This window comes from Telopea speciosissima, chromosome 7 (assembly GCF_018873765.1).
Source record: "Telopea speciosissima isolate NSW1024214 ecotype Mountain lineage chromosome 7, Tspe_v1, whole genome shotgun sequence".
In the NCBI taxonomy this organism is placed as follows: Eukaryota; Viridiplantae; Streptophyta; class Magnoliopsida; order Proteales; family Proteaceae; genus Telopea; species Telopea speciosissima.
The window spans coordinates 31,901,289-31,916,228 of record NC_057922.1 but is presented as its reverse complement, the minus strand read 5'-3'; the positions used below and the strand labels follow the sequence as shown (position 1 = coordinate 31,916,228).

The following is a 14,940-nucleotide window of genomic DNA, read 5'->3' as shown; positions in this document are numbered from 1 at the left end:
AATCAGATTTTTTTTTCCTTTTTCACCCTTAGTCCATACCAATCCATTGATTCGAGATTACCCGAGATGCAATATCACGATTTGTTGATTCCGATATGAATTGCTCAATTTGGGCAATCTGATGCCGATTCCTCAAACCATGTTGTCTCTATCTCTTCTCCCAAAATTAGGGAGAAGGAAGGGGGGGGTTGGCATGTCATTTCATAAGAGAAAGGAACGGGAGACACATGGAGGTACTAGAGTACACTAGGCATATATTTTTTCTTCCACGTAGCCTGGCAGCAATATTTTCCCCATATATATTCTCTCTTTGAGGGCGAGGCGGGTCTTGGTGCAACGACAAAGTTGTTCCATTGTGACCAAGTGGTCACAGGTTCAAATTTAGAAAAGGTTGTGTATGTTATGACCCTCCCCAAGGCTTAGACTCCGCAATGACGGGAGCCTCGTGCACTGGATACGCTCTTTTAATATTCTCTTCACCATATATGCACGTGGTCCTCTCCAATTACAGAAATATCCTTGTACGAGTGCAACCTGGCATTTTTCTTCACGTTTCACACTCTCCATTGGTCCACTTGTCACCTGACGTGGATGAATAATCTCGTACAATGGTTGTTACGTTGTGACTGAGATTTGGACAATTGTGTATAAATATCGGCATTTTGGTGTAATCTCTCGTGTCTCTCTGTCTCTGTTCTCTTCCCTGTTTGTCGTACCAGAAATAATTAATAAAAAACAAAACCTACGATTTCTTCCCGTCAGGCTAGTTTTCAAGTTCATTTATTCTTCAGTAATTTTTCGTTTTAATCTCTTCCAATTGTTCTTCTTCTGCTAAATCGAAGGAAGCAAAGTGATGTTTCTCATTAATATCTTGGCCATAGCTCGGATTACGGGGAGAGATTTCGTTCTACAAAAGGATGACATCACCTTTGGATCGTTTCAGTGGTTCCTTTACGCAGGAATTTCATGCTTTTTTGTGCTATTCGCTGGGATCATGTCTGGTCTCACACTTGGTTTGATGTCCCTTGGTCTCGTTGATCTTGAAATCCTTCAGAGGAGCGGAACCTCTGCGGAGAAGAAACAAGCTGGTAAGTGGTACCTTTCTTTTTTTTTTTCCATGATCTGTTTCGTTCGCTTTCCTTTTTTTCTTTTCTGGCTCTGATAGAGGGAAATGCAATACTATTAGCAGATAGTTTGACTCCGTTAGGTGTCCTGTTAGTCTGTGGTTATGGTTTGGTTATGCTTTGCAATTAGGCTCAGAAAAGAGAAGATTAGATGATGGATTGGTTCTTTTTGTTTGGAAAGTCTAGAAATTGGTAAATAGGTGTTCGCAATTGAGTTAATAGTCGTCGCGGTATGTGATAACATTTATTTTTTTGTCATTGGTAGAGCTGCTCTGTGCATTACAAAGTTGGATTATCGTTTTTGGTCTTTCAGGATCTGTAGCTTAGAGATCGTTGACTAAGGGTTTTTTTTTTTTTTTTCCTTTTTAAATCCTGCGGTTTCCCCCCTTTCTGTGTTTGTTCTTTTTCATTTTATTCCTCCTCCTGAAACGTTAGTGTCTGAATCTACGCAATGCTGATTTTGACTGCCTATTTGAGTTTGGAATCTGGACTTTGTTGCAGCGTACGGTCTTTTTGTAGATCGATATTTTCCTTCTTTTTCTTGGTCTGGCACCATTTCTTTCATTAATGGCTCTACACCAAATTGTTCGAATTGAAATTATCTGGTGTCTCTTACATTTGTCTTTCTAGTAAATTTGAAGGCATGCTAAGGTCTAAGGAAGAACTCAAAAATATGCAATCCATAAATTTCATTATGACATAAGTGTGTTAGGAAAAAGGAAAGATATTTAAACTTGTTTGTTCGAGCAGGAGGTCACCAGTATATCATTGATAAAGTTTACTTTCCACTTGATTATGAAGAAATAATCTTGAATCTATAAATATAAATAATGTTTCTGAAATGCTTGTATGTAAATAATCTGGAAGTTTCTACCGAAAAAAATAAATCTGGAAGTGGTAAATGGTGGTGTTGACATGCAGTGCAGAAAAAACCATTCGTACTGATTGGTCCACGCAAAAATTCTCATGGATGTTAAGTAACTGAAGAAATTGGATATATTGATGGATCTGTGAACATGTGATCTTTTTTGGATTCCTGGTTTTTTTGGTCTTGATGAGATGATCTAAAAAGGATGTACCCAGTACACGAGGCTCCTGCCACTGTGGGGTCTGGGGAGGGTCATAACGTACGTTGCACCAAGGCCCTCCCTCCCTTGATGAGATGATCTATATTATGTAATTTCTTAAAAAGATGTTTCCACTATATAATGTACAAGATGCTGAGTCATTTCAGTCTGTTGTACTTGCAGAGCACTTCTTTGATTGATTCCTGAGTCAAGTAGATCTATCCCAGACCTCAACATTGATTATGTTATATTCATTTAGTTGTACTACTGGAGAAAGTGTCAGGCTGTGCTGTATCATATTCTGGATTTTGTTATTTTTTCGTATCCTACTACTATAATTGTGATACTGGATAACCCAGAAATTTTTGTGTTAGGATTGAAAAACTGAAGTTCCATTCTCTCGCATACTATGAACAGTGCAACATGTAGGGGATCAGCTGCTTTCAAGCTGATTGCAAGTCCCAGAAGAAATAAAAGAGAACAAGAACGAACAATGGCTGCAATGGGAAGCTTCATTTCTGGTTCAATAATAACAGCAGAGAATATTATCCTCTATGCAAAATACTCTTTTAATGGCATAAGAAACTTCTACCTATAACTGAAGTTTTAATTTTTTTTTTATTGAGGATAACAGTGATGGCGGTATACAAATGTATACAAAATAAGTAAAACACGTATATAAGTATTATATTCCATCCACAATACGCTGAATTTTTTTGACTGAATGTATAAATTTTAATATGTAAGAAGCGTCCATCTGTTGTTATGAACATGTATCTCTTCCATTTTCACCCTCCAAAAAAAATTGTGATACGAAGAGCTATTGTAGTGAATTCTGATACGAGGGCACTGCTTGATATTTTGAGTTTTAGCTCAAAAGTCTCAAATGTAAAAATGGGTCTTGAAAATGTCTGTGTTATAGTGTGTGTATGTATCGGTTGGAGGTCCATGGGAATCAATATGTAGATAAAAGGAACCCTAGTCTATCATTATGTCACCATCAACATCAACTAGGGCTTTATGTAGGTATTATGCAGCATAAGGTGCTGCAACCCTTGAATCCTTAGATCTTCAAACCAGAATTTGGTGTTGGAGTGGATTATTTATGGCGCTTTGACCGCGTAAGATATTTAGTACCTAAGAAACCAGAATACAAGAAGAAGAGAGAAGAGGAAGAAGATGGTGAAGTCGAGATATGGAGGAAGAAGAGGATGTGTGACAGATAGATTAGATCTGTCACCAGCTCCTGTATTTATATTAATGAGACCAAATCATAACAGCAATAGGAAACCTTATTACAATAGGAAAGTCTAATCTAATTACACTAGGAAACTGAAACCTACTTAGATAAGAGAACCATCCCTCAGTGTAGAGGTCCATGGACCCCCATAGACATCCAACCGATACATACACACACTCTAACAGTCTGAAAAGTTTTGGAGTTTGTTCTGTCTTATTATGGTTGTTGCTGTTATGTTTTTGCCAATATATTTACAGTATCAGGAGACACTTTGTCTTAAAAGCATTGACTTGTATCCTGCTCAACATTTGATACTCCAAGCCATATTTTCCATTTAGGAAGTTCCTTATTGTGAAGTTAGTCCATTACTTTTTCTGATAGACATATTTTATGAAGTTATAAAATTGGCTGTTGTTATGTTTGTGGCTCATTTTTTATTTTGCATGTTCATTTTTCAGCTGCTATCCTTCCAGTTGTTCAAAAGCAACACCAGCTCCTCGTAACTTTGCTTCTATGCAATGCTTGCGCCATGGAGGTAACTGAGCACCTGGAATTTCCCCTTCTAATGATTTGTTAATGATTTAGTTTTGATTTTATATATTAGAAAATATGTTCTTATCATTAAGGTCTAGCATGCTACTTCACTTTCTGATTTTTTGGAAATGTGGTGCATGCAATCATGTGCCATTTCACTCATATTTTACTGATTAAAATAGTTAGCCCACTATTTCAGGTTGTAAGGACTACCTGTGTAAAGGAGGGAAAAATCTTGCATTGTCTACATCTGCAGGGATAAAATGAGAAAAACGTGAAATGTGCATCGTAAGGTGCTACTAACCCCCTCCAAAAAAAAAAAAAAAAAACTGGACAGAGACAGAACTTGTAAGGGAGATAAGCACAGCTCTTTAAGAATAATAATACGTTAAAAAGTGTTGTTGAATGTATAAACGTTAAACCTAAAACTGCAAGTTACATTCTGTGTCATTGTCTGAACCTTATGGCAATTATTTGTAATCTGTAATTACAAATACACCTTCCTCCTTTCTGGTAATCCAATCTTACTGCATATCCAGGAAATGGTTATTCTGTTTAAGATGGGAGCTTGTTTTAAAAGGCTCTTTAACGACCTTGGAGAAGTTCCTGTGGAGCATACCTGTTTTATTCCTCGTAATTATATTTCATAATGAACTGAACTTATTTTTTCCATCATGATTCAGCATTTTAACATATAGTGGTTTATGTTGTTACTACCTGCAGGCCCTTCCTATATATTTGGATAAGATATTCCATCCATTTGTTGCTATTGTGCTATCAGTAACTTTTGTTCTAGCTTTTGGGGAGGTATGCCACATTTCCTTGCTCTCTGTGCTCCAACAATAATGTAGAAGAAGTTCAAGTAAGAAAAATTAAAAAGTTTTCCTTAATTGGAAATGAAATATTCTTTTCTTGCACTGTTTTTCAGGTTATTCCACAAGCAATATGCACAAGATATGGACTCGCTGTAGGTGCAAATTTTGTATGGCTTGTGCGTATTCTGATGATAGTGTGCTATCCTATTTCTTATCCTATTGGGAAGGTAATCTCCAATCTAGTTATTTGAGTTTTTTTGCAGTCGTTGGGTTTCACTAGCTATAACAAGGGTCAGGTATCATAGGTGAAGAAGAAATTTATCTTCTAGAACCTCCATTTTCAGCCCCATCTATGGTAAATTCAGATTCGGAAATAATGTGGAACATGAAGGATTTGGGTTTATTTTGATTTGCCAGTTTGAAAGAAGTCGTGAAATTGGGTCAGAAAAGCGGACAACAGCAAAAAATTGGAGAATAGATATTAAAATGCTTACATTGCAAAAATGAATGACCAAAGAGTAGGTCCTGTTTAAATTTTTTTTTAAAATTGAGGTTTTGTAATTATTCTGAATTTTTCAGGCTAAATTATTCGTGAAATCCAAATTAATCCCAAATCCTTCAGACTAATTAAAATTCAAACTGAATTATTCTCCTCGTGTCTGGACTTTGTCTGGGCTATTCACGAATTTACTAGCTATGTTCCCCTTCTTCATTTGCGGGTGCTTAATAGATGTTGCATGATGCATCTGTTACCTGCTGTTTGGTTTTTATGCCTGACGTCTACACACCTCTGTCTCAACTGTAACTCTGATGCTTTACTTGATACCTCCACATCGCTTAAGTTAGAAATGTTGTCTTTGGGATATGGATATCTACCAGCTGCTAATCTATGTATACTGTAACTCATAATTTGGTTATCTGTTCTCAGGTTTTGGATTGCGTACTGGGACATAATGAAGCACTGTTTAGGAGGGCTCAATTGAAAGCCCTTGTTTCTATTCACAGCCAGGAGGTAGGCTTATTTAGAATTACAAGTGCTGGACATGTGTTAAAACTATCTCATGGTAATATCATACAGATGTGTCGAGGAATGCTAGCGATACTGAAGTATGCGTCAAGCTTCTTGGTTCTCTTTGTACCATACCTGTATTCTCTTTAATTATTTCTTCCTTTCACCTATTATAGGCTGGCAAAGGAGGTGAGCTGACTCATGATGAGACAACTATTATCAGTGGAGCTCTAGATTTAACTGAAAAGGTATATATTGCATTGAGACAGGGGGTGTCGGTGGCTTCATTTCAGGATTTTCATGTTTGCATGCAAAAGTTTGTATAAACCTACCATATTTGCAAATAGTGTATCTTAAATTCACAATAGACATTATGCTTGTATATGATTAATTTGTACTTTCAAGTTAGAAATTAATTATAGCAATTTATCCCTTCTCTTCTTGTGCCTGTTTTGGTATGCTAATAACATTTCCAATGCTTACTTTATGTGCATACTTATCAATGTATTTAAGCATATGTTAGATATGCTTACTTCAGTTATAGTTGCTTGAATCTCTATTCTAGTCACCTTCATGTAAAGATTTGCAACTAGGTATACTTACATTTATGGTACAGTGTCTTAAGGTAGGCTGGAATTTGTCATATCCATGCCTCAGGCTGAGGGGGAGTATTGTGTGGGTATTTCATTCATTAATGTTTTGGGATCTGTGTCTGTATTTGTGGCTCTTTTATTTCATTTACAGGATTGCAGTTGTCAGGTTTACTCATCTTATAAACAATCAAACAGTGTGAGGAGAGCTTAATTGTTCTCATTATACTTCTCTTTCTTCTTTTCTTCCCTCCCCATCTTATCTCTCTTTTAAACAGTGTGGCCTTCATTTTCATAATTTGTCAATCTAGTACTGCATGAATGAACCGACACAAACAAGTTGAGGGCTACAAAATCAAGTAGAAGTTGAAATTGGGCTGGTTTGTGCACCTTATGTGAGAACCAGTTATCAGCCTGCACTCTTAACCGGTTATCTATGCCAAAGCTTATTACTATTACTATCGATGGTTGTTATTTCAATGGATTAGTAAGTTTGAGTTGGTTTTGACCTATTGTTCCCCTCAAAATGCTTAGGTCTGCAACTTTGACACGTTATCTTTTTTGAAACTCATCTGTCAATTTTCTGAACAGACTGCTGAGGAGGCTATGACGCCAATTGAATCAACATTTTCTTTGGATGTCAATTCAAAATTAGACTGGTGAGTTTTCCTCGAGATTTTTTCACTATTTTTATTGTTAATTTATCTTGGCTGCAATAGAAGCAAAGGAAATTCCCCTCTACTGTTATTGAATTGTAAAACATATTCTTTCCATTAAATACATTTGTTGTTGCTGAAGTCTCAGTCACCAGTAAGAGTTTCCTCTTGAGGTCAATTCAGTCAGTGCCACAGAAGTTGGTGGGATTTTTTTGGCATTGGGGATATGTTGGGAAGATAAATTCCTCAGAGATCTTAACTGTGTATTCTTTGTCTCTGTTTCACATGGAAATCTTACAAAATTTTAAATAAAGTGGACATACACATTACACACCTTAAAGGTTAGACAACTCGAGCATTATATTCATGTAATTATCATTATCATGTAATTCACTTTATGCCTTTGTGGCTTTTGGAGTTGGGATGTAGTATGGAACTCAATCTCATGGATGACTAGATTATGGTATTCTAGGGTCACATGAAGTGTCCAGAAGCAGGGGATTAAAAGGAAAGATGCAGTAATGGGGTTCTTTAGTTCTTTTTTAGATGTTTTATATTTTTGTTGGTTTCAGGGAAGCAATTGGAAAAATTCTAGCTCGAGGCCATAGTAGGGTTCCTGTCTATTCTGGAAATCCGAGAAACATTATTGGACTCCTACTGGTGGGTTTAAGGATCTAAACCTTATCTCCAGACTCATAACTATTTGTACAGAAAATTAGCTGAGTTTAGATTTGATCTCTCTCTCTCTCTCTCTAACTTTTTGGTGTCAGGTGAAAAGTCTTCTGACAGTACGGGCTGAAACGGAGACCCCAGTCAGTGCTGTTTCCATTAGAAGGATTCCACGGTATGCTTAGTGAATAATTTACCTTTTCTTTTCTGAACTTTTACTTTGAAGTATAGAATGTTCATAGGTGCAATGTTCCCAGGGTTCCTGCAGATATGCCTCTTTATGATATCCTGAACGAGTTTCAAAAAGGAAGCAGTCACATGGCAGCTGTTGTGAAGGCTAAAGGGAAAAGTAAAAATCCCCCACCTGTTGGTGATGGAGAACAACGTGAAGAAAACAAATCCATTGGCGGGGAGTCCAAATTAACTACTCCTTTGCTCAATAAGCAGGATGAAAAATCAGAAAGCATAGTTGTTGACATCGAAAAGGCTCCTCTAAGGTCAGTGAAGATAAACAGGCAGCAAAAAGATGCATCAACCAACGGATTGCCCCGCCTGTCAGAGGATATTGAAGATGGAGAAGTCATTGGAATCATCACCCTGGAGGATGTATTTGAAGAACTTCTTCAAGTAATTCACATAGATCTCCCATTCCCCAACTACATGTCTTTCGTATGTAGATGCATGCTCATTGATCTGGAACATCTGGTGGATTTGTCACCTCTCAGCCAGTATCTAGGCCAAATGTTTGCTCACCAAATATTTCTGACCTTCTTCTCAAGTCCACATTTGATCAGATAGTAATCTGTAGGAAAAGGTCCATGGCTTATCTCTCAGTGTCATATAAGAGGTGTCACATCAATGAGATGCTCTCAGTTGATGATCATTTAGAAGGGCATATTATGTTAGAAGGGGGTAGTTCCAGTCTGGTGACCAGGCCCATATGCAGTCTTCTCATTCTTTTTTCTTTTCCTCCTTTGTTTAAGGGGGGGAGGGGGATCCCAATAATTGAATTCATTAATTTCCTTCTTTGATGCAGGAGGAGATTGTAGATGAAACTGATGAATATGTTGATGTACATAAAAGGTAACATACAATAGATCATTCCAGGAATTATTTACTTGCATGAAAGTTATGATCACATTAGTACAGAAACTAGACTCATGCATAATATTTGTTGTCTAGGATACGTGTGGCTGCAGCAGCTGCTGCTTCATCAGTGGCACGGGCCCCATCGACTCGGAGATTAACTGGTCACAAGGGAGCAGTATGTAACACTTATCTATTTTGTTGCTCGTCTGTTGATTATTATCAGCCTAGTAGCATAAATGAAGAGGGAAAATGTTTGATGTCTTCCGTTTTTCGTAAAGTAATGAACAAGAAAAAGGAGCAGTGGTGGTGGAAAAGCAACAAGCTTCATCACTCACCACTTACAGACAGTCTAGGATTATACCGATATACTAATGCTAATAAATATAAGAGGAACAGCAAAGCACTATCATTTATTTGGTCACCAAGAAAGTGTCATTTCTCAAACTATAAAAGTTTTCTTGTGATACCTATTCTTTTCCGGCTTAATTAATGGAGGATTTATTTTGGGTTTATAGGATATTACTAATTTTTAAAATCATAAAAATGTCATTATTGTCAAGTTACAATTTTCATATAACCCATATTTATGGGATAAAGCTACTCTTTGAGTTTTTTATTTTTGCTTCTTTGCATGTGTTGTATTGACTCAATTGCAACTGAAATGGAGCTTTACTGATCATAGTGATCTCGGAATCTTATTCCTTCCTTTGTTCTTAACTGGAGAAATTCTTCTGCAAACTCTTCATGTGGGGAGATATTGGGAGAGAAAGATAAGAGAGATTTGTTTGTCTTCCTTTTCAAAGTAGGCTTTATGCATTCATGCATTCACTTATTTCCTTTTTCCTACTGTCTGGTGTATGGAATTCCAAGTAAAAGGGTGCTTTAGTGAATACACCTAATCTAGTTGCTTTAGATTTCAAGGAGACAATGGTTTATTTTTTACTTTCTTTAGATGTGTAAATAGAATAGGCTGAAGTGTCCTAATGACAGTTTCTGTTGTCAAAACTTTCAAAAGCTCTAAGGGATAAGAGCTCTCAAATAAAACCAAATTCCTTCCCCCCAAATAAAATATATGAGGAAACAAACTGTTTTAAATGCTTTCCCTGAAACTATGACGAGAAAAAAGTGGGGAAATGTGTGCCTATGTCCATCTTGAAACTAGCCATAGGATGTCAGCATTCACTAAGTACCACATTGAAAGCTCACCCTGTCCCTATTCTACTGAATGAGCATTATTTAGTATGCAGACCCACTCATTTGTTGACATGATAATAGTATTACTTAGGTTGAGATTTGGGGAAATGAATCTGAATTGCAAAACCACTTTCGGGGTCTTTATTTTATTTTTCTGGGATCAAAATAGTATTTCTGATGCAAGCAAAGCATTCTTATCTGTCAACATCTGCTGTCCATGGAGTACAATTGCAGTGGGTGAGACAGAATAGCCGTATATAACAATTTCCAAGCAGATATAACCACCATCCTAATCCTAAAATTGATATATTGTTAGTTCACCATAAAAATGGACTTCTCTGTGAGATTGAAACATTAACTGTTTCTGTAGCTTGTAGGTGACTCCCTCATCACATTTGCCACCTAAATCGTAAATGGGAGAACATACATGAAGTTTATTTTGTTGTGTTTCTTGGTGTATTAACACATGAGATCAGTCTGCTCAGGAAAACCTTTCCAGAAATGCCATTTTATTTTTCTTTTAACAAAATGAAAATTATGTGTGAGTGTTGCTTTTATTGGTCTATAAATGAGTACTTTGTTAGCATCATGACTTTGTAGTAGTCACTGAAAGCTCATTTATTCTTTTTCAGGGAGGCCAAGCTAAGCAAGGACAAACACCAAAGAAATCAACAGAGGATGATCCAAACTCAACAAAATTACAAGGGAGTCTTGGGGAGCCTCTTGTTGTGAGCAAACGATGATTATGTAACACAGTTAGAGTTAGCGTCTGCTTGGGTAAGGACATCTCAAAGAGGTGAAATCAGTTGTCTTCTCCATACTGAGAGAGCTACTGTAATTTATTGTAAAACGATGGACAAAATTCTTATGCACATAATTTTTGTTAATTTTATCTTCTTGGTTTTCTCAATGTTTGGAACCTTGAGATCTGGAAATGAGAGTTATTTATTTGGTTTGGTTTTAGGGATCACATCAATTTGGACATCCTGATCTTTATGCTTCTTCTGGTTGGATGTTTACTTGTGAAGAACCAATAGTATGATAGAAAATAGTAACCTTTTAGAAAGAGGTTATAAAGTGTAGGAAAATATTTCTATGAAAAAGGATAACAAATCTAATTGAGAAAATGTTGAATATTTTAATTAATATATTTTATAAGTTTCTAAGTTAGTTGCATAATAATTATTTGACATTGGTTTAAAAGTTTCCATTTTCTTGTACCTAAATGCTTCATAGAAAGAAATTGTTATTCCTTTCCTCCACTTGGAAAGGTTCATTCCAAGTCACAAGAGCAATATTTTTTTCTTTTTTTCTTTTCTTGATGATAGATTTTATCTTATGGTAATGCAATGCAAGAGGTATATTTTTAATAACACCATCACTGAACTCAAATGATTTCTTGCAATTTAACAAGAGCCTCTTGCAGCATTACAAAACAATCCCCAAAAAAAAAATCAAAACAAGAGGCACAGGGTGGGGGAGGAGAGGGAAGGTCTGACTATTTAGGGCTGTTTTGGTATAATTTCTATTTCAGTTTTATGGGTGATCGTTTGATTTTTGCACCCTATTTCAGTGAAATAGAAGTGGGTGAGTCATGAGCCTTAGCGCAATGGGATACTCTTTTATTTTATTGAAATAGAAATCAAATTTCGATATTCTGAAATAGGTGAGAAGTTACTTCAATGTCAAAATTGAAATTGCATTCACTCTCTTTTTAATGAGCACATGGCTAATTTAATGGGCAAAGCAATAATTTCATGTTAAAAACATAACAATGCCTGTTTTCTTCTTCTTCTCCTTCTCCTGGTGAGACCATCACCCTGCCACTCTTTCCCAAATTAAAAAAAAAAAAAGGAGAATTTATTCTTAAAAATTGAACTACAAAATAGGCTTATTATTCTTGAAATATTTCAGATTGATGCATCCAAAAATTTCTATTTCTTGAACAAAAATCTATATGTTGACTATTTCATGAAAATGGATCTGAAATTGAAATCAAAATCATACCAAATTAACCCTTAGTGTCACAGTAAGCTTGTTCTACGGAAGTTCCAAAAAGCAGGACCAAAAGCCAAACAGCCTCAGGACCAGGTTGGAACTGTTTATAATTAAACTTGGCTAAACTCACTAATCCTTTTGACATGTTCCCAACAACAAAAAATCTCTCTCTCACTCTCTCTCTCTCTCTCTCTCTCTCTCTGAAATCAAAATCATACCAAATTAACCCCTAGTGACACAGTAAGCTTGTTCTATTGAAGTTCCAGAAAGCAGGACCAAAAGCCAAACAATCTCAAGACTAGGTTGGAACTGTTTATAATTAAGCTCAGCTAAACTCACTAATCCTTTTGACTTGTTCCCAACAACAGAAAATCTTTCTCTCTCTTTCTATCATATCCCCAAGCCATGATTAATGAGAAATTTTAAATTCCTACCTTAGTAGGAATATAAATGAGTCTTACACTTATGATTAAATAACCATAGAAAAATATATTTACTATGTATTTTCTTGTTTATTTGAGGTGTATTATTATTATTTTATTCAGAATCATATTTTTGCAACTAAGATTTATCAACTCCTGAATTTGAAAGTTCTGTCTATTTTAATTCTTTGATTATTGAATAAATGAATTATTTTATTTTATAATTTCCTTTAATTCTCATATTATATTCATGCTTTAACAAAAGTTTTGTTGTTAGTTATTCAAATATATTTGACTCTTTTCAAATATCATTATGACATGTGGTAATGTTAAATTAGATTGAAAATAAATCCGTGAACTAACCTAGCAAAAAATGCATGAACTATTAACTCAACCAACCAATTTAAAAGGACAAATGATCCTAATCTCGATTAGCTATATTTCAATTTTCATAAACTGTCATCACGACTAATTTTCTGTTTTTGTATTTTTTTTTACCATGTAAAGTTGTCGGTTAACATGATGGACAGAGATCAATCAATTCAAGGTAAACAATTGAAGGATCTAAGACGTCGATCAACTGGCTTTGTCTCTGTTCGTGTGGCTGAAACTTCTTACCTCACTTTTGCTCTCTTTACTCCCTTTCCCGTGTCGGGCCCTAACGAGCCCCCTTAATTTCTATCTGTCAGTAGAACACCATTGTGCGTTAGTGATCTACGACCAACCTTTTCTTGTTGCTGATCGTAGACTAGTCTCTCCTGGTGGTCGAGCTGACTTACCACTGGCACCCCTGTTGAGTTTTGGTTTTCTTGCTGGGGTGCGTGTTAGCCCTTAAAAGGTTTAGAGTGCAAAGCAACCTGACATGTTGTTGCCCTGATTCATGGCGTCAATTACTTGCACCTTAGATCTCGTGACTCAACCTGTAGATGGCTATACCCCCACCTTAAGGCTAATAATGGCTTGCTCGACATTGCGGAAGCCTTTCGGCCGGTATTGAATTTGCTATGCCAGTTGGAATAGAAGGAGTACTAAAGCAAAGATTGCATTCACTCAATTACCTAATTCAAATGAGTTCCCTCGCTTGTTGCAACTCCAACCAGGGGATAGAGACTACTTCATGCGCTCTTCCTAGTCTGTCAATCTTTCTTGGGCATGGAGGCTGGTCGTTTTTTTTTTTCTTTTTTAAATAGAATATCACATTGATTCTTTTAAGAACAAACTCTACTTGGGCTCAAGCTCAAAGAAAGAGTGGATTCCATGTGAATGCCTGGAGGACCTTGGACATGATCCGGTCTCATGGAATAGATTTGCCACAAATCGAATTTAAAACTCAAAGTTCTCCTCATGTGGTTCTCTTCTTGATATTTGAGCAGTGGATCTTAGGTCCACTTATTCAAAATAAATAACCTTGTCTAGCACTCTAGCCTATCACAGGCAGAACGAAGGCCCACCTAAAGCACGTGACCTAGATTGGCCTGCTTAGAAGCACCATTCACATTCCTTATTAATTGTTTGCTACAAAAAAGAAATTAAAAAAAAAAAACCAAAAAAGCAATCTTACCTAGAAGAAATGTGGAGCCCAGCTAGTCAACTAAACCCTTGTTGTGGTTTGTTCATTCACCGTATTCGATCAAATGGGATGGTACAATTAAATGTTTTTTTTTTTAGAGTAAAAGCATTTTTTTTGTTTAAAGCTTATTAAGGATTGTAGATATTTATTTAAATTCAAAATACATTAATTTGATAATCTCAATAAATTAAATGCTTTTTTTTATTTTTATAAACAATTAAATGATAGATTACACACTATTGACTTCTTGATTTCAGATAGCAAACCCACAAACCACGTTAAGACTTTTAAGAAATTGATGGATCACAAGCGTCTCAAACCTTTCCATTTCTGATATGTTGCTTATGTAGACATCAACCTTTGGTATATCACAGACACACAATGCACAACTATTATAGTACAGACCTCTCAATTTTGGAGACAAATCAACTATTGGAGATTCTTATTGCACAAACAACCAACGATATTCCATACAAGAATCTCAAATGATGATCACGTTCAACACACATACAATATGAATGTGCACAGTTACGAAATCACATTGCACATCAAACAAGAGATGATTGTTTGATTAGTTCTTGCAATCAAGTATGCGTTATATCAAACTTATCTAACGCAAGGAAAGCTTGCAGGGGGAATTCTTCAGAGGCTTTCTTCAACAAACTAGTGAAGGTGCAATTCTCCATTGCTACTCAATTAAAGAGACTAAACATATCATACAGAGTGAGTTGAGATGAGAATGATAGGCTTGGGTGGAGATGAAAGGGAAGCCTTATAGAGTGGGGAATCTAGTTCAGTTGTTGCTGAGAGACGCTAAGATTGGGAGGAGGAGGAGGATGCACTTGGGAAGTTGCAGCATTATAAAATGCAGTGGACCATATATGGACATATGACAGAGACATCATCACCTCTTCTTTGATTACAAGAAGAGGCTTTCAGCAGTGATTGTTCGATTTGGGATCT

At 36.2% G+C, this 14,940-nt stretch overlaps 1 protein-coding gene across 1 annotated transcript; it reads left to right on the top strand.

The window, feature by feature from the left end:
* Positions 1-793: 793 nt before the first annotated feature.
* On the top strand, positions 794-10,981 carry LOC122669802 (DUF21 domain-containing protein At4g14240-like). The gene is made up of 13 exons (XM_043866653.1): positions 794-1,088; positions 3,890-3,966; positions 4,689-4,772; positions 4,894-5,007; positions 5,709-5,792; positions 5,966-6,037; positions 6,971-7,038; positions 7,608-7,695; positions 7,806-7,879; positions 7,962-8,331; positions 8,741-8,787; positions 8,887-8,968; positions 10,620-10,981. Exons 1-13 carry the CDS (start codon positions 854-856, stop codon positions 10,728-10,730), a joined length of 1,506 nt encoding a protein of 501 aa, XP_043722588.1. The 5' UTR covers positions 794-853; the 3' UTR covers positions 10,731-10,981.
* Positions 10,982-14,940: the final 3,959 nt, after the last annotated feature.

Coding starts and splice junctions, on each gene's coding strand:
- LOC122669802 (XM_043866653.1), top strand. CDS start 854: ATGTTTCTCATTAATATCTTGGCCATAGCTCGGATTACGGGGAGAGAT. Junction 7,039..7,607: donor GTCAATTCAAAATTAGACTG/GTGAGTTTTCCT, acceptor TGTTGGTTTCAG/GGAAGCAATTGGAAAAATTC. Junction 7,880..7,961: donor TCCATTAGAAGGATTCCACG/GTATGCTTAGTG, acceptor CAATGTTCCCAG/GGTTCCTGCAGATATGCCTC.